Below are 25,352 nucleotides of genomic sequence, written 5' to 3'. Positions count from 1 at the left end.
GTCCTCCTCCAGGTGAACTCCCAGGAAGCGTAGGGATGAGACTCTTTCCACACAGCCCCCGTCGATGCACAGGGGCTGTATGGTAGTTTTTCTCCTCCTGCTGTCCAAGATCACTTCCTGGGTCTTGAGCTGGTTCAGCTTCAGGTTCTTCACCCTGCTCAACACTGCCAGCTGCTCCACCTCGTCCCGGTATGCCGTCTCGTCGACCCCAGAGATGCAGCCCACCACCGTTGTGTCATCGGCAAACTTTATGATGTGATTGCCGGGGTGGGTGGCTGTGAAGTCGTGGGTGTAGAGTGAGTAGAGCAGGGGGCTCAGCACGCAGCCCTGAGGTGAGCCGGTGCTGAGGCTGAGGGCTGTGGAGGTGTGGGTACCCATCCTCACCCTCTGACGGCGGTCAGTCAGGAAGTCTTTAATCCAGAGACAGGTGGGGTTGGATATTCCGAGGTCTGCTAGCTTGGTCACCAGTCTGTCAGGTAAGATGGTATTAAATGCAGAGCTGAAGTCTACAAAGAGCAACCGTACATAGCCCCCCCCCCCCCCCCCCCCCCTCCATGTGGGACATGGCGGAGTGGAGAGCCGTAGCGATGGCGTCCTCCGTAGACCTGTTGGCTCGGTAGGCAAACTGATGGGGGTCCAATGTGGGCGGTAGGGATGAGAGGATGTGGGTCCGGACCAGTTTCTCGAAACACTTCATTGTGATAGAAGTGAGTGCCACTGGCCGGTAGTCGTTCAGACAGCTGACAGTGTTTTTCTTTTTGGGGACCGGGATGATGGTGGAGGTTTTCAGGCAGGATGGGACGGTGGCCTGGGACAGGGACCGGTTGAAGATGTCGGTGAGGACACCAGCCAGCTGATCAGCGCAGTCTCTCAGCACCCGCCCGGAGACGCCGTCCGGTCCCGCAGCCTTCCTCGGGTTCACGGCTTTCAGTGTGCATCTGACCTCGTGCTCCGTCACTGAAAAGGTGAGGCTGCTGTGGTCTGTCGAGTGAGGTGTGACTGCTGATTGAGGTGTGGCTGTTGGGTGAGGTGTTGCTCCTGACTGAGGTGTGACTGCTTCCGATGGTATTACCTCAAAGCGGGCGTAGAAGGAGTTCAGCTCCTCTGCCGGCCGGGGGGTTGCTGGGCCTGTAGTTGGTCGTGTGCTGGACCCCCTGCCATACCCTCCTGGAGTCGTTGCTTTGGAAGCAGTCCTCAATCTTTGTTTTGTAGTCCCCCTTAGCCTCCCTGATACCACGCTTCAGGCTGGCTCTGGCAGTGCTGTAAAGCTCCCCGTCGCCAGATCTGAACGCGGTGTCCCTCTCCCTCAGCAGCCTCTGCACCTCTCTCGTCATCCACGGCTTTGTGTTGGAATAGACTCGGACACGCTTATCCACAGTAACAGAGTCTGTGCAGTGTTTTATGTAGCCCAGTACTCCTGATGTGTATTTCTCCAGGTCCTCGTCTTCAAAGACCTCCCACGCAGTGGTGTCAAAGCAGTCTTGCAGCTTTTCAGTGGCACCTTCAGGCCAGGTATTGATGGACTTTGTTGTGGTGGGAGCACTCATCCGGGTGGGGGTGTATGCTGGGATGAGTAGCAGGGATGTGTGGTCTGACTGGCCCATGTGTGCTAAAGGTTTAGCTCTGTAGCCCAGCTTAATATTGGAGTAAACCTTGTCCAGTGTGTTTTTGCCTCTTGTGGCACATTTTACATGCTGGTGTAGTTTGGGGAGCACTACCTTCAGGTTAGCATGGTTAAAGTCTCCTGCGATATGAGCAGCCTCCGAATACATGCGACCCCAGTAAGCTTTACACATTGGTCCCGACCGACCCTGACGCCCCCAGTAGGAAAAACGCCAAATTCAGGTAAGTTATTAAACCAGTGGTTCTTAACCTTGTTGGAGGTACCGAACCCCACCAGTTTTTATATGCGCATTCACCGAACCCTTCTTTAGTGAAAAATAAAATGTTTTTTTTCTTAATTTAATCTTAATTTATAAATATTAACCATGAAATTATATTATCTTATATAAATACTAATAAAGATATATTTTATAAACCAACAGTGACAGGAATGTACACATGATCCCATGTTTACATCTCATTGTGCAACATGTGAATGTTTTAGTGGGAACTAAATGCAGTATCGGAAAGGGGTACAAATTATTTCCAAAGCAGGACCCCCCCACCCAGACATACAATACTAGTACACAGCCCATGAAAAACAATATGTTGTGTTACTGTCATTGTAAGAGGGCCAAAACACTTACATTACAAAATAATCCCATGGAAATGACTGCTGTCATTTGATTATAATAATCAAACATTTAACTTGTTATTTAGTCAGGTTTGGGACAGGTGTGCTGCTGGTGTGGCCACAGTGTGACGTCGCTCACATGCGCGCCACTGAGCGCTCAAGGAGTTTTTGTGTTTGCTCACGCATATGGAAAATTAGAGGGAACATTGGCGCTATATAAATATAATTCACTTCACTCCACTGTGTGAGCAAAAATGCTAACATTACTCTCACTTTTTAAAAGCAACATCATGCTAGGATAGCATTTGCGCCAAATGAAAAACCTGTGGGCGCCACAGCTCTAATAAGGTTAGAAATGTTGGATTTGCACTATAGGGCCCCTTTCAAGGCAGAGTCCTATCATAAAGTCCAACAATTAGGACTTTCAGGGCCAAATCAGGTTCAGTTGTGAAAAAAAATAGTTAGGAATCGTACCCAACCGATTAGTAAAACGTGAAAACTAGAGATGTCTGATAATATCGGACTGCCGATATTATCGGCCGATAAATGCTTTAAAATGTGATATCAGAAATAATCGGTATCGGTTTCAAAAAGTAAAATGTATGACTTTTTAAAACGCCGCTGTGTACACGGACGTAGGGAGAAGTGCAGAGCGCCAATAAACCTTAAAGGCACTGCCTTTGCGTGCCGGCCCAGTCACATAATATCTACGGCTTTTCACACACACAAGTGAATGCAATTAACTTGGTCAACAGCCATACAGGTCACACTGAGGGTGGCCGTATAAACAACTTTAACACTGTTGCAGATATGCGCCACACTGTGAACCCACACCAAACAAGAATGACAAACACATTTCGGGAGAACATCCGCACCGTAACACAACATAAACACAACAGAACAAATACCCAGAACCCCTTGCAGCACAATATACAGCATGTGCCAAATTCCAAGCTGCTGTTTTGACGCATGTTTAAAAAAATAATGCACTTTGTGACTTCAATAATAAATATGGCAGTGCCATGTTGGCATTTTTTTCCATAACTTGAGTTGATTTATTTTGGAAAACCTTGTTACATTGTTTAATGCAGTGTTTTTCAACCACTGTGCCGCGGCACGCTAGTGTGACGTGAGATACAGTCTGGTGTGCCGTGGGAGATGATCTAATTTCACCTATTTGGGTTAAAAATATGTTTTGCAAACCAGTAATTATAGTCTGCAGATGATGTGTTGTTGTTGAGTGTCGGTGCTGTCTAGAGCTCGGCAGAGTAACCGTGTAATACTCTTCCATATCAGTAGGTGGCAGCCGGTAGCTAATTGCTTTGTAGATGTACGGAACAGCGAGAGGCAGTGTGCAGGTAAAAAGTTATCTATAGCTTAAACCAAAAATAAACAAAAGCTGAGTGCCCCCTAAGAAAAGGCATTGAAGCTTAGGGAAGGCTATGCAGAATGAAACTAAAACTGAACTGGCTACAAAGTAAACAAAAACAGAATTCTGGACAACAGCAAAGACTTACAGCGTGTGGAGCAAAGACGGCGTCCACAACATGACATGACAATCAACAATGTCCCCACAAAGAAGGATAAAAACAACTTAAATAGGCTTGATTGCTAAAACAAAGCAGATGCGGAAAATATCGCTCAAAGGAAGACATGAAACTGCAACAGGAAAATACCAAAAAATGAGAAAAAGCCACCAAAATAGGAGCGCAAGACAAGAACTAAAACACTACACACAGGAAAACAGCAACAAAGTCAAAATAAGTCAGGGCGTGATGTGACAGGTGGTGACAGTACACCTACTTTGAGACAAGAGCTATATTGATGCATGCTTGGTTATGGTTTAAAGTCATATCCAACAATTGCGACAACAACTTTTTACTGTCAACTGAGGATTTTTTCAACGCAAAAAATGTGCCTTGGCTCAAAAAAGGTTGAAAAACACTGCATGGTTTAATGCATCACAACAAAATTAGGCATAATAATGTGTGAATTCCACGACTGTATATATCGGTATCGGTAATTAAGAGTTGGACAATATCGGATATCGGCCGAAAAGCCATTATCGGACATCTCTAGTGAAAACCAATCTGGATAGTCAGTCCCCTTCAGACGCTGATGTCATCACCATGTCCCCCCCTTGAGGACCTCCTATAAGGACCCCCACCTCCTGGGCCTGCAGGGCTATAGCGACAACAACACGGCGGCGTACGGCGGGGGAGCTAATAAACACCTCGTCCGTGCAGGAGGTGCCAACTTTACACCCTGAGACCGCCACGTCTCCAGGAGAGACCTGCGCTAACACCCGAAACGGTCGCACGGGTTTATCGACCAACAGGTGCTAATTAGTCGCTGGCAGCGGGATAAGGGTTGTTCAGGTTCCCTCCTGCCCCAAAACCGGGTCAGGCAGGTGGATCCTATTGACGCCAGAGTTCGCACGTTTACCAAAGTCAGGTTTTGGTGCTGATGCTGCATTTCTTTATCATCTTTTTTTTTTTTTGAAACAACTTGACAGATGCCACGCCCTGTCCGTACCGATCCACCAAACCCCACGGATTACCAGCCGCCTCTCCTCTTTCCTTCATCTCCTCCGTCCTAGCCTCCTTCCCTCGCCCCCCAGGCTATTTATAACCCGACGGCACTTTATGAATGTCCGCAGGCGCAGCATTACACAGCCTGGTGATACTTTCTGCCGCACACAAACAACAACAACAAGACCAGGGGTCGGCAACCCAAAATGTTGAAAGAGCCATATTGGAGCAAAAATACAAAAACAAATCTGTCTGGAGCCGCAACAAATTAGAAGATATTACATACAGATAGTGTGTCATGAGATATACATTGAATTGAGAGGACTTAAAGGACACTAAATGACCTCAAATATAGCTACAAATGAGGCATAATGATGCAATATGTACATATAGCTAGCCTAAATAGCATGTTAGCATCGATTAGCTTGCAAGTCATGCAGTGACCAAATATGCCCGATTAGCACTCCACACAAGTCAATAACATCAACAAAACTCACCTTTGTGTATTCACGCACAACGTTAAAGGTTTGGTGGACAAAATGAGACAGAAAAAGAAGTGGCATAAAACACGTCCTAGAAAGTCGGAGAAAGTTATACACTACGGTGAGTTCAAAGACCGCCAAAATTAGTAGGACAAAACGGCGCTCGCCAAATACTCGAATCAGTGAAGCATGTTTAATATAAACAGTGTGCTTTATAACAATTAGGGAGGTTTGTGTCATGTTTGTCCTCCTACAGAAACCATATTAAAAGAAAAACTTTTGTTTTTTTCCCCTCATCTTTTTCCATTTTTCATACATTTTTGAAAAAGCTTCAGAGAGCCACTAGGGCGGCGCTAAAGAGCCGCATGCGGCTCTAGAGCCGCGGGTTGCCGACCCCTGAACAAGACCAAGGAAAGTCATGCTCTCCCCTTCCAGTTTGGACTCAGGTGTGTTTTGGGGACATTTGGATGGGGGGGGGGGGGGGGGGGGTCATATTAATAGACTCATAACATGCCTGTTTTGCATATTTGCATGATGATGCGTGCGCACCTGCAAGAATGGTCATTCATGATGGAAGAAGGAGACAAAAAAAAAAAAAAAAGGCGCATCTTTTTACCTGCAGAGGACGCGCCTAAGCAGGCGCAAGTGCCAAAGGCGGGACTTTATTGCGGCGGACTCTCTTTTATATATATATATATATATATATATATATATATATAGGTGAAATGAAATCATGGATATATGCGTAAAGACAACTGACCTGCGCTGCTCTTCACCGCGTCCACAGCCGAGCATCCTCTCGCATTTTCCGCGGGCGCGCGCCTGCACAGCAACTCCGAGCAGCCCGCAAACACGCACACGCACGCATGCACTGACCTCAAGTCCCGGATCAGCATGCGTGGGAGAAGAAGAAAAAAAAAACGGTAAAAAAAAAAAAAAAAAGAAGAAGAAGTAAAAAATATAACACGAAAAGGTGATCCGTTTTTGCGCGCCTGCGAGCTCCCGGAACGCTCCCTAGCTGTCCCGCAATGAGGAGGAATGCAAATGGAAGGGAAGGAAGCGAGGGAGGGAGGGAGGGAGGGAGGAAAGGAGGGAGGATCCGCTCCCACGCACACTACCTCTCACAGACACGCACTAATGAAGAGTGCATGCATTTTTTATTTTTTTTTGCAGAACCCCCCCCCCCCCCCCCCCCCCACCCCAAAAAATATATTTTCAATATGTGTGTGTGTGTGTGTGCGTGTGTGTGTGTGCATCATTTCCACGTCCCGTGGAGAAGAGAGAGAGAGAGAGAGAGAGAGAGAGGGAGAGAGGGAGAGAACATGTATTGTGTGTCAGCCAGCTGAGCAAATAGAGCAGTAAAATCTGATTTAAGTGTGAGTGAAAGACGAGGAGGTTGCAGTTTCAACATTGAGGGCAGGGTGGCGCTGTGGGCTTCACAATTGCATATATATATATGTGTGTGTGTGTGTGTGTGTGTGTGTGTGTGTGTGTGTGTGTGTGTGTGTGTGTGTGTGTGTGTGTGTGCGCTGCACAACAGCATCGGATGCACTGCTGCTGCAGGTAGACCATATAGGGACACTTTGGTAACATTATAGCAATTTGAACACACACACAGGCACACACACGCACACGCACACACACACACACACTACTAATAACAGACATTAAATAGAAAGCAAAGTGAGCATAACTTTCCATAAGAGGTGAAAAAAAATATATATATATACATACATATATACATGTATACATATTTATCTATGTATTAGTGTTGTCCCGATACCAATATTTTGGTACCGGTACCAAAATGTATGCTTGCATCTATATATCAAAAGTGGTACTTTTTTGTAGTTGTACTATACGACAATAAATTAAATATTACAGTTGTATGACAGTTTATATACATGTAAATTGTACTTTTTTGTAGTTGTATTATATGACAATACGTTAAATATGACAGTTGTATGACAGCTTTTATATACATGTACTATCTATGTATACAAAAGTTGTACTTTTTTGTAGTTGTATTGAACCGACAATAAATTAAATGTTACAGTTGTATGACAGTTTATATACATGTACCATCTATGTATACAAAAGTTGTACTTTTTTGTAGTTGTATTATACGACAATAAATTAAATATTATAGTTGTATGACAGTTTATATAAATGTAAATTGTACTTTTTTGTAGTTGTATTATATGACAATACGTTAAATATGACAGTCGTATGACAGTTTTTATATACATGTACCATCTACGTATACAAAAGTTGTACTTTTTTGTAGTTGTATTATATGACAATAAATTAAATGTTACAGTTGTATGACAATTTATATACATGTACCATCTATGTATACAAAAGTTGTACTTTTTTGTAGTTGTATTATACGACAATATATTAAATGTTACACTTGTATGACAGTTTATATACATGTACCATCTATGTATACAAAAGTTGTACTTTTTTGTAGTTGTACTATACGACAATAAATTAAATATTACAGTTGTATGACAGTTTATATACATGTAAATTGTACTTTTTTGTAGTTGTATTATATGACAATATGTTAAATATGACAGTTGTATGACAGCTTTTATATACATGTACTATCTATGTATACAAAAGTTGTACTTTTTTGTAGTTGTATTATACGAAAATATATTAAATGTTACACTTGTATGACAGTTTATATACATGTACCATCTATGTGTACAAAAGTTGTACTTTTTTGTAGTTGTATTATACGACAATAAATTAAATATTACAGTTGTATGACAGTTTATATACATGTAAATTGTACTTTTTTGTAGTTGTATTATATTACAATACGTTAAATATGACAGTTGTATGACAGCTTTTATATACATGTACCATCTACGTATACAAAAGTTGTACTTTTTTTGTAGTTGTATTATACGACAATATATTAAATGTTACAGTTGTATGGCAGTTTATATACATGTACCATCTATGTATACAAAAGTTGTACTTTTTTGTAGTTGTATTATACGACAATATATTAAATGTTACAGTTGTATGACAGTTTATATACATGTAAATTGTACTTTTTTGTAGTTGTATTATATGACAATACGTTAAATATGACAGTTGTATGACAGCTTTTATATACATGTACTATCTATGTATACAAAAGTTGTACTTTTTTGTAGTTGTATTATACGACAATAAATTAAATGTTACAGTTGTATGACAGTTTATATACATGTACCATCTATGTATACAAAAGTTGTACTTTTTTGTAGTTGTATTATACGACAATATATTAAATGTTACACTTGTATGACAGTTTATATACATGTACCATCTATGTATACAAAAGTTGTACTTTTTTGTAGTTGTACTATACGACAATAAATTAAATATTACAGTTGTATGACAGTTTATATACATGTAAATTGTACTTTTTTGTAGTTGTATTATATGACAATAAATTAAATGTTAAAGTTGTATGACAATTTATATACATGTACCATCTATGTATACAAAAGTTGTACTTTTTTGTAGTTGTATTATATGACAATACGTTAAATATGACAGTTGTATGACAGTTTTTATATACATGTACTATCTATGTATACAAAAGTTGTACTTTTTTGTAGTTGTATTATACGACAATAAATTAAATGTTACACTTGTATGACAGTTTATATACATGTACCATCTATGTATACAAAAGTTGTACTTTTTTGTAGTTGTATTATACGACAATATATTAAATGTTATAGTTGTATGACAGTTTATATACATGTACCATCTATGTATACAAAAGTTGTACTTTTTTGTAGTTGTATTATACGACAATAAATTAAATGTTACAGTTGTATGACAGTTTATATACATGTACCACCTATGTATACAAAAGTTGTACTTTTTTGTAGTTGTATTATACGACAATATATTAAATGTTAGACTTGTATGACAGTTTGTATACATGTACCATCTATGTATACAAAAGTTGTACTTTTTTGTAGTTGTATTATACGACAATAAATTAAATATTACAGTTGTATGACAGTTTATATAAATGTAAATTGTACTTTTTTGTAGTTGTATTATACGACAATACGTTAAATATGACAGTTGTATGACAGTTTTTATATGCATGTACCATCTACGTATACAAAAGTTGTACTTTTTTTGTAGTTGTATTATATGACAATAAATTAAATGTTACAGTTGTATGACAATTTATATACATGTACCATCTATGTATACAAACGTTGTACTTTTTTGTAGTTGTATTATATGACAATACGTTAAATATGACAGTTGTATGACAGCTTTTATATACATGTACTATCTATGTATACAAAAGTTGTACTTTTTTGTAGTTGTATTATACAACAATAAATTAAATGTTACAGTTGTATGACAGTTTATATACATGTACCATCTATGTATACAAAATTTGTACTTTTTTGTAGTTGTATTATACGACAATATATTAAATGTTAGACTTGTATGACAGTTTATATACATGTACCATCCATGTATACAAAAGTTGTACTTTTTAGTAGTTGTATTATACGACAATAAATTAAATATTACAGTTGTATGACAGTTTATATACATGTAAATTGTACTTTTTTGTAGTTGTATTATATGACAATACGTTAAATATGACAGTTGTATGACAGCTTTTATATACATGTACTATCTACGTATACAAAAGTTGTACTTTTTTGTAGTTGTATTATACGACAATAAATTAAATGTTACAGTTGTATGACAGTTTATATACATGTACCATCTATGTATACAAAAGTTGTACTTTTTTGTAGTTGTATTATATGACAATATGTTAAATATGACAGTTGTATGACAGTTTTTATATACATGTACCATCTATGTATACAAAAGTTGTACTTTTTTGTAGTTGTATTATATGATAATAAGTTAAATATGACAGTTGTATGACAGTTTTTATATACTTGTACCATCTATGTATACAAAAGTTGTACTTTTTTTGTAGTTGTATTATATGACAATAAATTAAATGTTACAATTGTATGACAGTTTATATACATGTACCATCTATGTATACAAAAGTTGTACTTTTTTGTAGTTGTATTATATGACAACAAATTAAATATTACACTTGTATGACAGTTTATATACATGTACCATCTATGTATTAAGTTTTACTTTTTTGTAGTTATATTAAACACCATTAAATTAAATATTACACTTGTATGACAGTTTATGTATACATGCACCATCTATGTATATTGATTGATGGATTCATTGATAAGTTTAGTGACATCTTAAAGAATTGAATCCATGTAATGCTTTAAAAAGGCAAATGGATGGCACAAAAAGCCAAAAGGCTTGTTTCCATTGTGGTACATTTCAGAGGCAGTATTGTATAGTATAGTATCGCAGTACTATACTAATATTGGTATACCGTACAACCCTACTATGTATGTATATATAACATATACATACACATACACATTTGGGTTTGAGTGTTTTCATAGGTTCATCTTTTGATGTGCTGAAATGTTTATTTTATTTTATTTTACAACTAATTGCATCTATCTATTCAGCTATCTACCTATTTATTATTTGAATATCTAAAAATGTATTTCATATGTTTCTCTGTTCATCCATCTATTGATCATCTATAAATGATCTATTAATGAATGCTATTCATCCAATAATATTTTTACCATTCAAAGGTTGAATTGTTTCACCTTATTTGCATGTCATTATACAGTAATACTTAATATTGTATGACAGCTAACCTATCTATCTATCTATCTATCTATCTATCTATCTATCTATCTATCTATCTATCTATCTATCTATCTATCTATCTATCAATCTATCTCTTCTACTTTATGATGGTGCCTAGTATGGTACCACCATTGTACGTTATTGGGTACAGCTGTGAGCAACAGCTAATTTACCTGTTTCTTATAATCTTACCCTCTATTTCCAGTCAAAGGATGAGCCATTTTACTTAAAGGGGTCATAGTATGATTTAAAATACTTCCTAATGGTGATTCTTTAGTCAAAATGTTGCCTAGATTATGTTTTACAGATCATCTTCAAGCCGCTTTCCAACCGTCTCTTTATTTACGTGCCTCCACTTTGACAGGGTCTTCTCCCCGTCAGACATGTTGTAGTTTTTACCATTTTTAGACATAAGTTCGAACTATACGCTACTTTGTATTAGAAATGGCAACAGCGGAGGATGCATGTGCATGTAAGAGCCAGTCTGCCGTACAACAAAACGATTGACAAAAAAAAGGAGCTTATTTTACTACAATGTCGGACTCGCGCAAAGCTTTTCGGATACATTTTTACCATATATGGACGTATCCGCTGGTGTCACATCTGGAAAAATGTCACAAACGGCTCGTTCGGAGGAAGTATGAAACAAGACAAGATTGTTTTATAAATATCTCTGCCATGCCTCCATGTATGAATTCAAAATACCGGGACTTATGCAGATCACAAATACACAAAAACAGGTGCCAATAGGTAAGAAATATTGGTTCTGAATAATAGGACCCCTTTAAGTTAAGTGTTTTTTTTTTAAATCTTTCCTCCCTCTACTTTTACTGCAGTCTTATCAGTCCATATGTATATGTGTGTGTGTATGTGTGTATGTATATATATATATATATATATATATATATATATATATATATATATATATTAGGGCTATATATATATATATATATATATATATATATATATATATATATATATATATATATATATATATATATATATATATATTAGGGCTGTGAATCTTTGGGCACCACACAATTTGATTCAATTCTTGGTGGTAATGATTCGATTCAAAATCGATTCTGTATTCTAAATCAATACTTTTTAATAACATTGGGTGCCAAATTCTATGCTTAACTACATTCCTCCATAAAATAGATAAACAGTTCTGATGAATTTCCATATTACTTAAAAGAAAACTGATTTTGTTTAATACAATTCTCCCTAAACATTTAATAACGTCAAATACAAATAAGTCAACAAGAGAAGTATCCAACACTTCTCTTTTCTAAAGTATATCTGTACAGTAGATATGATCATCTACATCAACTATATGATTTGTCTGAGTGGCTGCACAGTGGCTGATTCAAATTATTGGTTAAGAATTTTTTCACAGGTAAGAAATGTGAAAATCTCTATTTATTTTGACACCGCTATATACCGTATATATATATATATATATATATATATATATATATATATATATATATATATATATATATATATATATATATATATATATATATATATATATATATATATATATATACCGTATGTATATATATATATATATATATATATATATATATATATATATATATATATGGTAACACTTTAGTATGGGGAACATATGAACCATTAATTAGTTGCTTATTAACATAGGGTTAGGGTTAGGGTCAGGGTCAGGGTTAGGGTTAGGGTTGGGGTTAGGGGTAGCCTTATGGTTAGGGTTAGGGTCAGGGTATATATATATATATATATATATATATATATATATATATATATATATATATATATACACACACTACCGTTCAAAAGTTTGGGGTCACATTGAAATGTCCTTATTTTTTAAGGTAAAGCACTGTACTTTTCAATGAAGATAACTTTAAACTAGTCTTAACTTTAAAGAAATACACTCTATACATTGCTAATGTGGTAAATGACTATTCTAGCTGCAAATGTCTGGTTTTTGGTGCAATATCTACATAGGTGTATACAGGCCCATTTCCAGCAACTATCACTCCAGTGTTCTAATGGTACAATGTGTTTGCTCATTGGCTCAGAAGGCTAACTGATGATTAGAAAACCCTTGTGCAATCATGTTCACACATCTGAAAACAGTTTAGCTCGTTACAGAAGCTACAAAACTGACCTTCCTTTGAGCAGATTGAGTTTCTGGAGCATCACATTTGTGGGGTCAATTAAACGCTCAAAATGGCCAGAAAAAGAGAACTTTCATCTGAAACGCGACAGTCTATTCTTGATCTTAGAAATGAAGGCTATTCCACAAAATTGTTTGGGTGACCCCAAACTTTTGAACGGTAGTGTATATATATAAATAAAAGTGATTATTGTTATACTATATAAAATGAAAATATATTTGGACCACAAGTCACTGTACATAGTATACACTTCTCTTATACTTGCATACATACTGTAAGTTATAGTGCAGAAATATGGGGGGGCAACTACAGATCAAACATTAATAGCTGAGTATTTTTGCTTCAAAAACAAAAAAAAAGCTATAAGATTTGTCAACCAAGAAGACTATCACGCACCAACCAATCCACTATTCAACCACAACTGCCTGCCGGTGGCACCAAATGGAGCTCTGGGCTCAGTGGCCGCTGTCCTCTGGGAGCAGGCTGTTTGAAGCCTTGCGATGGCGATGAACTGGGGATCGATGCCTGTATCGATCTCGGTCCCTAAGGTGTCAAGATGTGACCGACACATGAAAAGGACTGTTTGAAGTGCTAATTCTAACAGAACTTAGTTTTCTCTGTCCAGTCCTGGAGCACACACCTTGTGGGTTATGTGTGTGGGGTGCTGGGCACTGGGCGTTTTGGGGTTTTGGGGAGGGGTCGGGTTGGGTTTGTCCGATGGAGGCGAGGGTTCGCCTCGGGGCCAAACATGTAAAAACTTCAAGTGGTGCATACTGAACTCAAGAATTGAACAGAAAGTGTATACTGTGGGCGGCGTGGTCAGCAACTTGAGGGTTTCAGGTTCGATTCCCGCTTCCGCCATCCTCGTCACTGCCGTTGTGTCCCCGGGCAAGACACTCTACACACTGGTTTAAATGTAGCTTACATAATGGGCTTCTTCCTACTCCTTGTCAGACATGTTATGATGTTGAACGGTTAACCTTGGTTACAATGTACCCTAGGGAAGGGGATTAATATGGCCCCATTCCTGGGTGGATCTAGTGTGAGAGGAAGCGGGGCGGGTTAATCATTTTGCAATGCGGTCTGCTGAAAGTGATGGAAAGCGCCACTCTACATAGCAACTGACGCTGTGGTCAAAAGTTGAAGTTGCCACTAAACATATTTAGATGTGTAGATAGTGTTTGCTTCAAATGTGTCACGTTTCATGTGTCAGGTAAAACAGTGGTCCCCAACCTTTTTGTAGCTGCGGACCGGTCAACGCTTGAAAATTTGTCCCACGGACCGGGGGGAGGGGGAGGGGGAGGGGGGGTATTTATTTTTGTATTTAAAAAAAAAAAAATTTCATAAAGAAATACAATCATGTGTGCTTACGGACTGTATCCCTGCAGATTGTATTGATCTATATTGATATATAATGTATATATTTTGTTTTTTATGTTGATTTAATTTAAAAAAAAAAAAAACATTTTTATTTTTATTTTTTTTATTTCTTGTGCGGCCCGGTACCAATCGGTCCGCGGACCGGTACCGGGCCGGCCCAGTGGTTGGGGACCACTGAGGTAAACCACAATGAAAGGGGCCATAGAATCCCCTTCCCACTGTAACCTGGTATGTATGTCCGGAATACGATTAACCAAACTGAATGTCTAAAAACGTATTCTACAGGTGAAACTGAAACAATTAGAATATTTTGCAAAGTTTCGTTCCCCCCCCCCCCCCCCCCCCGCTATTAAGATTTACAAGGTGAAACTAATACATGACAAATGAGGCTCATAATATTCAACTTAAGATATTTTGCACCTTCTTTTAATATAATGTTGATGATTATGACTTACAGCTTATAAAAACTGAATTGAAAATATCCAAAAATTTGCTGTTTTTAAAAACTGTGAGCTATGATCATCAAAATTATAACGAAAAAGGCTTATTTTACGTTCATGTAATGCAGGGGTGTCCAAAGTGCGGAGCGGGGGCCATTTGCGGCCAGCAGCTAATTGTTTACCGGCCCGCCACACATTCTGGAAATACTATTGTAAAAATAAAAAAGAACATTAAAAAAAGTGGAATGAGGTGAAATCTAACGAGAAAAAGTTGCAATGTTGACACAAAAGCTGCCATGCAGACTGTTTTTTTTTTTCTTCTTTTGTCTTTCTTAATTTGTCTTTTTTTGCCATTGCTCAAAAAAATAATAATAATAATGACAAAAAATCCATGTTATAATGAATTATTTTCAGGGCTCCAAAAACTTCGAATATTTCACTTTAAAATGTTTTATGTGGTAAATATTGTATATATTGTGTAGTAGCCATATAAAAACAACAAAGTTTTCTTTGACAAAAGCGCATAAAACAAACAAAATATTAGTTCCAGCATAAAATTGACAGATATATCTGAAGTTGATCTCATAACTTAAGTGTTGAAAGTAAAAGAAAAACCTAATACAAATGTATCACTTTATGAGTGGGGCACCTTTTGGATCCCAAATATATTTAGTGATTTTTTATTTATCTTTTCACTGTGATTACTCAAAAATATGAAAGAATTAAAATCAATGGTGTCCTGCATTATTGATCTTTTAGGGCTCTAATTACTAAATACCGCATATTTCAGTTTTACTATAAAAAAAAACTAAGTTGTTTTTGACAGAAAAGCCATAAAACATTTTTTTTTAATTTGTATTACTTTATATCAACTTGAAGTTGATATAGAGATTTACTGTAAGCGTTAAATAAATAAAAAATAATAATAATCTGACTTATTTTTAACATTTTAATGACTGAGACCCTTTATGTTCCCCGGACCCCTAAAGGTAAAATAAATTTAAAAAATGCATATATTTTGTTATGGTTTGAAAATGAAAAATATCAAAATGGCCCCCACATGCTTTAATTTTTCCATGTGCGGCCCTCAGTGGAAAAAGTTTGGACACCCCTGATGTAATGTGTTTATATCACGTATTAGTTTCACATTTTTTTTTTTTTTTAGTTTTACATTTGTAGTTTAATGGCTGACAAGAATGAACTTTTGCACGATATTCACCTATATATATTGCTCTGGCCATCTGTCTATTAATCATCTATACATGAATGCATCTGTTTACATTGTCATTTATCATATAATCCGCTTTTAAAGTTTGAGTAGTTTTACTTTACTTTTTGTTTCATGATACAGTGACACTAAACATTGTCAGACTATCTACTGCAGTGGTTTTCATGTATATATATTTTTTTTTTACCAGGCACCACCTTGGAAAACACTTGGCTTTCATGCACCATAATGACCAACATTAAAATACAGTAGCATAGAAGGCCCAGGTGCTCACTAAAAACCAGGCATATGTTTTATTTAGCAAGTATATTTAATATTTTTGCAACATTACACAAAATGCATATCTTTGAATCTCAGTAAAACTAAAATAATGCAATTTGGTAACAACAGAAGAGAAAGTCGAACACAAATACAAATATACGGACATTGAATGAGTAAAAAAAGCTACATTTTGGGTGTAATAATAGATGAGAAAGTGAACTGGAAATCTCATTAAAAAAATATACAACATAAAGTAGCAAGAAATATGTCAATAATAAATAAAAGTAAATATGTTCTGGACCAAATAACATTCTATATAGTTATTGTGCAGAAATATGGTGAAATAACTACAAAAGTACAGTGTGGGGGGGAGGTGTGGCCAGCGCGCCTGCAGGAGCAAAGGCCTCTGTCTGTGGTGCTGAGGATGAGCACCATCGGATGGGGGCGGGGCATGTGCTGACGGCGAGACACAGCTGACAGGTGATTAGATTTCACAGGTGGTACGTGTTAATCTAATCATCTGTTGTCTTTAACAGTAAGCGGCCGGGAGCAGGAGAGGAGGGAGGATACGGATGTGACTGAAAAGTCACGTTCTACTGGAGAAAGACTTTGACAAACAATCTATGCAAAATAAGACTTTGTTAAAACTGCACATTTGGCTCCTGTGCCGTGTCTACATTAGAAGTGCTAGGAAGCAACTTCTACATACAGGTATTCACTTAGCATGTTACAAAAAAAAAATAGTACGCAAATAATACATACAGTGAGTACAAATACATAGGAGGCAGTTGAAATACTTCACACAAAATGAGGGTAATAATGTATTTTTTGGTCGTTCTGTGTATTTTTCTTGTATTTTTATTTTTATTGCTGGTTACTAAACATTGCGGGAAAGTAGCGGCAGGGTGCGTCAAATACGGCCGCAAAAATGATACTTTCATTAAAATATTAGCATGTTTTATTGTAAGGTTATGAGCTGGAGTCCCAGCAGGCAGAAGACAAGAAAACAACGATGAGAACGTGTTGAATTATGTCCTGACGTTGAGCAACTCGCACATAACGTTGAAACAACATGCTTTTTGACGACGTTTAATGTTGGGTTGTGACGTGGATTTGACCATTGAAACTTAGTTATTTCCCAACCAAAATACAAATACGACGTAATGACAACTTGCTTTTTGACGACATATTTAATCAGTCAGGTTGTGACATTTTTTGACAATTGAATTATGGTCATTTCCCAACCAAAATTGTACAACACAAATACAACGTTGAAACAACATGCTTTTAGACAACGTTTAATCAATGTTGGGTTCTGATGTTGCTATGACCGTTGATATTTCATCATTTCCCGACCAAATTTCTTCAACACAAATACAACGTTGAAACAACATGCTTTTTGACGACATTTATTCAATGTCATTTTGTGACGTTTATTTGACCATTGATATTTGGTCATTTCCCAACCAAAATTATACAACACAAATACAATGTTTAAACAACATGCTTTTTGACAACGTTCATTTAATGTCAGGTGGGGACGTTGATTTGGCCATTGAAATTTGGTCATTTCACAACCAAAATTCTATAACACAAATACAACTTTGAAACATGCTTTTTGACGACGTTAAATCACTATGACCATTAATGGTCATAGTAATGTTACTATGACCATTAATGGTCATAGTAACATCAGAACCCAACAGAAATTACCAAATATCAATTGATATTTGGTCATTTCCCAACCAAATTTCTTTAAAAAATATACAATGTTAAAACAACATGCTTTTTGACAACGACTATTCAATGTCAGGTTGTGACGTTCATTTGACCATTGATATTGGGTCATTTCCCAACCAATATTCTACCATACAAATACAACATTGAAACAACATGCTTTTTGACGACGTTTAATCAATGTTGGGTTCTAATGTTGCTATGACCATTGCCATTTGGTCATTTCCCAACCAATATTCTACAACACAAATACAACGTTGAAACAACATGCTTTTTGATTACATTTATTCAATGTCAGGTTGTAACGTTGATTTGACCATTGATTTTTGGTCATTTCCCAACCAATATTCTACAACACAAATACAACGTTGAAACAACATGCTTTTTGACAACGTTCATTCAATGTCAGGTAGTGACGTTGATTTGGCCATTAAAATTTGGTCATTTCCCAACCAACAACATGGATCCAACGCTTTAAACAATGTTTAAACAACATGCTTTTTGACAACGTTCATTCAATGTCAGGTGGGGACGTTGATTTGGCCATTGAAATTTGGTCATTTCACAACCAAAATTCTATAACACAAATACAACATTGAAACATGCTTTTTGACGACGTTAAATCACTGTTGGGTTCTGATGTTACTATGACCATTAATGGTCATAGTAATGTTACTATGACCATTAATGGTCATAGTAACATCAGAACCCAACAGAAATTACCAAATATCAATTGATATTTGGTCATTTCCCAACCGCATGTCTTTAAAAAATATACAATGTTAAAACAACATGCTTTTTGACAACGACTATTCAATGTCAGGTTGTGACGTTGATTTGACCATTGATATTGGGTCATTTCCCAACCAATATTCTACAATACAAATACAACATTGAAACAACATGCTTTTTGACGACGTTTAATCAATGTTGGGTTCTAATGTTGCTATGACCATTGATATTTGGTCATTTCCCAACCAATATTCTACAACACAAATACAACGTTGAAACAACATGCTTTTTGATTACATTTATTCAATGTCAGGTTGTAACGTTGATTTGACCATTGATTTTTGGTCATTTCCCAACCAATATTCTACAACACAAATACAACGTTGAAACAACATGCTTTTTGACAACGTTCATTCAATGTCAGGTAGTGACGTTGATTTGGCCATTAAAATTTGGTCATTTCCCAACCAACAACATGGATCCAACGCTTTAAACAATGTTTAAACAACATGCTTTTTGACAACGTTCATTCAATGTCAGGTGGGGACGTTGATTTGGCCATTGAAATTTGGTCATTTCACAACCAAAATTCTATAACACAAATACAACATTGAAACATGCTTTTTGACGACGTTAAATCACTGTTGGGTTCTGATGTTACTATGACCATTAATGGTCATAGTAATGTTACTATGACCATTAATGGTCATAGTAACATCAGAACCCAACAGAAATTACCAAATATCAATTGATATTTGGTCATTTCCCAACCGAATGTCTTTAAAAAATATACAATGTTAAAACAACATGCTTTTTGACAACGACTATTCAATGTCAGGTTGTGACGTTGATTTGACCATTGATATTGGGTCATTTCCCAACCAATATTCTACAATACAAATACAACATTGAAACAACATGCTTTTTGACAACGTTCATTCAATGTCAGGTAGTGACGTTGATTTGGCCATTAAAATTTGGTCATTTCCCAACCAACAACATGGATCCAACGCTTTAAACAATGTTTAAACAACATGCTTTTTGACAACGTTCATTCAATGTCAGGTGGGGACGTTGATTTGGCCATTGAAATTTGGTCATTTCACAACCAAAATTCTATAACACAAATACAACATTGAAACATGCTTTTTGACGACGTTAAATCACTGTTGGGTTCTGATGTTACTATGACCATTAATGGTCATAGTAATGTTACTATGACCATTAATGGTCATAGTAACATCAGAACCCAACAGAAATTACCAAATATCAATTGATATTTGGTCATTTCCCAACCGAATGTCTTTAAAAAATATACAATGTTAAAACAACATGCTTTTTGACAACGACTATTCAATGTCAGGTTGTGACGTTGATTTGACCATTGATATTTCATCATTTCCCGACCAAATTTCTTCAACACAAATACAACGTTGAAACAACATGCTTTTTGACGACATTTATTCAATGTCATTTTGTGACGTTTATTTGACCATTGATATTTGGTCATTTCCCAACCAAAATTATACAACACAAATACAATGTTTAAACAACATGCTTTTTGACAACGTTCATTCAATGTCAGGTGGGGACGTTGATTTGGCCATTGAAATTTGGTCATTTCACAACCAAAATTCTATAACACAAATACAACATTGAAACATGCTTTTTGACGACGTTAAATCACTGTTGGGTTCTGATGTTACTATGACCATTAATGGTCATAGTAATGTTACTATGACCATTAATGGTCATAGTAACATCAGAACCCAACAGAAATGACCAAATATCAATTGATATTTGGTCATTTCCCAACCAAATTTCTTTAAAAAATATACAATGTTAAAACAACATGCTTTTTGACAATGACTATTCAATGTCAGGTTGTGACGTTGATTTGACCATTGATATTGGGTCATTTCCCAACCAATATTCCACAATACAAATACAACATTGAAACAACATGCTTTTTGACGAAGTTTAATCAATGTTGGGTTCTAATGTTGCTATGACCATTGATATTTGGTCATTTCCCAACCAATATTCTACAACACAAATACAACGTTGAAACAACATGCTTTTTGATTACATTTATTCAATGTCAGGTTGTAACGTTGATTTGACCATTGATTTTTGGTCATTTCCCAACCAATATTCTACAACACAAATACAACGTTGAAACAACATGCTTTTTGACAACGTTCATTCAATGTCAGGTAGTGACGTTGATTTGGCCATTGAAATTGGGTCATTTCCCAACCAACAACGTGGATCCAACGCTGTCTCAATCTACAAACACAACTATTTTGCAACGTTGTTTGAAAGTCGGTTTTAAAGGACATGTATGTACGATCAACGTTGTATCAATGTCTTTTGCCTGACGGGGTGTGTTGAGAATTATGTATAGACAAATTAATTTGGCTTACTTCATCGGAAAAACTAACGTCAAAACGACAGCAATTGCATGCACGTCCTTGGTAGCAGTCATGGCGTCTGTATTGTTTGGTTGGCCATACTGTCTTTAGTATCACTGATCTTACTCTATTTTTTTACAAACCCCGTTTCCATATGAGTTGGGAAATTGTGTTAGATGTAAATATAAACGGAATACAATGATTTGCAAATCATTTTCAACCCATATTCAATTGAATGCACTACAAAGACAACATATTTGATGTTCAAACTCTTACTTTTTTTTTTTTTTTTTTGCAAATAATAATTAACTTAGAATTTCATGACTGCAACACGTGCCAAAGTAGTTGGGAAAGGGCATGTTCACCACTGTGTTACATGGCCTTTCCTTTTAACAACACTCAGTAAACGTTTGGGAACTGAGGAGACACATTTTTGAAGCTTCTCAGGTGGAATTCTTTCCCATTCTTGCTTGATGTACAACTTAAGTTGTTCAACAGTCCGGGGGTCTCCGTTGTGGTATTTTAGGCGTCATAATGCGCCACACATTTTCAATGGGAGACAGGTCTGGACTACAGGCAGGCCAGTCTAGTACCTGCACTCTTTTACTATGAAGCCACGTTGATGTAACACGTGGCTTGGCATTGTCTTGCTGAAATAAGCAGGGGCGTCCATGATAACGTTGCTTGGATGGCAACATATGTTGCTCCAAAACCTGTATGTACCTTTCAGCATTAATGGCGCCTTTACAGATGTGTAAGTTACCCATGTCTTGGGCACTAATACACCCCCATACCATCACAGATGCTGGCTTTTCAACTTTGCGCCTATAACAATCCGGATGGTTCTTTTCCTCTTTGGTCCGGAGGACACGACGTCCACAGTTTCCAAAAACAATTTGAAATGTGGACTCGTCAGACCACAGAACACTTTTCCACTTTGTATCAGTCCATCTTAGATGAGCTCAGGCCCAGCGAAGCCGACGACGTTTCTGGGTGTTGTTGATAAACGTTTTTTGCCTTGCATAGGAGAGTTTTAACTTGCACTTACAGATGTAGCGACCAACTGTAGTTACTGACAGTGGGTTTCTGAAGTGTTCCTGAGCCCATGTGGTTGTAACAAACGCACCCAAGTTCCCCGGGTGTCTTTGCCACTACGCATTTAAGGAGTCACGGGTGGGACCTGATATTCAGCTGGGAATGATTAATACATTAAATAAACACAAGACATGTATAACTATCAGCCACAAAACGAACAGGCTTATATTTAATATGCCACAAATTAATCCCGCATAGCAAACAACTCCCCCCTCCCGTCCATATAACCCGCCAATTTAAATCAAACACCCACACAACACACTCAATCCCACAGCCCAAAGTTCATACAACACATATATTTCCCCAAAGTCCCAAAAGTTACGTACGTGACATGCACGTAGCGTGACATGCACGTACGGGCAAGCGATGCAATGTTTGAAAGCCGCAGCAGTGTACTCACGGTACCGAGACTGCGCATCCAACTCAAAGTCCTCCTGGAAAGAGTCTCTGTTCTCCCGGTTCTCCACAGGCCAATGGAAAGCACACCAAAAATGTCAAAAAGGCGGATTATTCCAAGAAGTGGCTCCGTGGCAAAAAACACTGCGCCTGACAGGTGCTCCAGGTGGTTAGTGACGTCACTTTCTGCTTCCGCCCGGTCTAATAGAACCGGATGCCTTTTATATCCCCACATATTATTTACGTACATATTTAATATTAACATGATTATTAAATACGCCTGTAACAGTTTATAATAAGTAAATGGATGACATAATAAGTATATATATATATTTATTTTCCCAGCTGAGCACAAGTTAACTGTGACTGGCAATTTATTATATATATATATATATATAACAATGGACCCCTATGGCCATTACATGGTGATATCCTTTACACACTGATGTCGCTTGTTGATGCAGTACAGCCTGAGGGATGGAAGGTCACGGGCTTAGCTGCTTACGTGCAGTGATTTCTCCAGATTCTCTGAACCCTTTGATGATATTACGGACCGTAGATGGTGAAATCCCTAAATTCCTTGCAATAGCTGGTTGAGAAAGGTTTTTCTTAAACTGTTCAACAATTTGCTCACGCATTTGTTGACAAAGTGGTGACCCTCGCCCCATCCTTGTTTGTGAATGACTGAGCATTTCATGGAATCTACTTTTATACCCAATCATGGCACCCACCTGTTCCCAATTTGCCTGTTCACCTGTGGGATGTTCCAAATAAGTGTTTGATAAGCATTCCTCAACTTTATCAGTATTTATTGCCACCCTTCCCAACTTCTTAGTCACGTGTTGCTGGCATCAAATTCTAAAGTTAATGATTATTTGCAAAAAAAAATAAATGTTTATCAGTTTGAACATCAAATATGTTGTCTTTCTATCAATCTTGAGTCATTAGTCAATCCATCAATCTTATTGACCCATCCGTGCAGTAAATCAACTCATCAGTCAATCTACTCTACCCACTTTCCACAGTTTTATGATACATTTGGTACCGTACAAACATATGATACAATAAATACATAATTAATCCAGCTATACGTCAATTTTTTTATCCATATATCTATCACCCGTCCTGCCATCTGCATATGAATTCATCAATCGGTCAATAAATGCGTTCTGCCGTCATCCATCCAGCTATAAATCCATGAATGCGTCCGCCAGGCGATGACCACTCATCCATTTCCTGTCTGCTCGCTTGAAGCCTTACGGCTTTGTGGTATTGACGACTGCTTTGCGGCGTGAGTGCGATGCATGCGAGCTTGGATGGCGGACGGTAAATTGGAGCCACTCCTGGGCTGTCGGCTACCGCTGCCAAGCCTCCGCAACCGCGCTGGAATCATTAGCGCGGCGGCGCGGGGGTCACGCCGGTGCCAGTCGAGCACAAACACAATACATTAGTCCTCATTACGCGCAGATAATAAATGTGTCGAGCAGTTAAAAGCACCTCCTTTTGGAAGAAAATAATACAAGAGACGATGAGGGGAAAGGATAATAAGATGTTTTTCGTCTTTTAAAATGTACATACACCTATATTCATATTTTGTTTCTAGACTGGTTTTACCATTGAGGACACGCGCGCTGATTAGCTGGTAAAGTAAACAATGTTTACATCTATTTACATTTTTTATACACTACATTAATAGGTACAGTATTGTATATACATATTGAAAGTAGAGTTGTTTTACTTTGTTGTAAATGTGTCAAGACTTGGACTATGGGTTGTTTGTTTTCCCGAGATGCAAGTAAAGTTGGAGCGGGCAAGGCGTGAAGGTAAGGACATCTTTTATTTTAACACTTAACTACAAAATACAAACAAAAGGGTACAAACTAAAGGCGCGCACAAAGGCGGAGAACAAACTTGACTAATGAAACCAAAACTAGCACTTGGGCAAAAAACTATGAACAATAAACAAAAACTTACTTGGAACGCAGGGAACTATGGCATAGATTTCAAAGGTAGCATGGAGGTACAGAATTAGCATGGCATGAAGTGAGCAGAGGTAGTAAGGATAATGTCACCAGGACGATCAACAGAAAAAGACAGGCTTAAATAACAGTGACATGATTAGTGACAGGTGCGCGAGTGCAAAACGTGAGGCAGGTGCGTGACATGAGGACAGGTGAAAACTAATGGGTTGTCATGGAAACAAAACAAACAAGAGTGCACAAAGGGTCCAAAAACCAACCCGAACATAACCAAAACAAAATCACACAGACATGACAAAATGTATATTTTCTTTTTAGTATACTTAAATATCTTAGGTAGTTTTACTTTATTGTAGTTTTATTTGACATCAATGAACTTGATTTGACATGTTTATCACAGTTATTTATAGCAACTTTTCCCCACAGGTATCCATACATATGACACTATTATTTATAGTTATATAGTTAAATATAAACTGATGTAGTAATAAATGACGACTACATGGATAACAATTT

The 25,352-nt window shown here is 37.3% G+C and overlaps 1 protein-coding gene across 2 annotated transcripts in view; it reads right to left on the bottom strand.

The window, feature by feature from the left end:
- Positions 1 to 25,352, bottom strand: part of lingo1a (leucine rich repeat and Ig domain containing 1a) — a 341,266-nt gene that overhangs the window by 79,449 nt on the left and 236,465 nt on the right. The window contains exon 1 of one of the 2 annotated variants that reach the window (XM_062042733.1): positions 6,010 to 6,426. Coding sequence is in view for 1 of the 2 variants with exons in the window: in XM_062042731.1 (XP_061898715.1) it covers positions 5,265 to 5,330 (66 nt within the window). In the remaining variant the exon portion in view is untranslated. Of the gene's footprint in view, positions 1 to 5,264; positions 5,406 to 6,009 lie in introns of those variants that run through there. The other variant, XM_062042731.1, reaches the window with a different exon arrangement.

This window comes from Entelurus aequoreus, linkage group LG03 (genome assembly GCF_033978785.1).
Source record: "Entelurus aequoreus isolate RoL-2023_Sb linkage group LG03, RoL_Eaeq_v1.1, whole genome shotgun sequence".
NCBI lineage: Eukaryota > Metazoa > Chordata > Actinopteri > Syngnathiformes > Syngnathidae > Entelurus > Entelurus aequoreus.
Note: the sequence above shows the minus strand (reverse complement) of the source record. Positions and strands in the feature narration are given on the sequence as shown.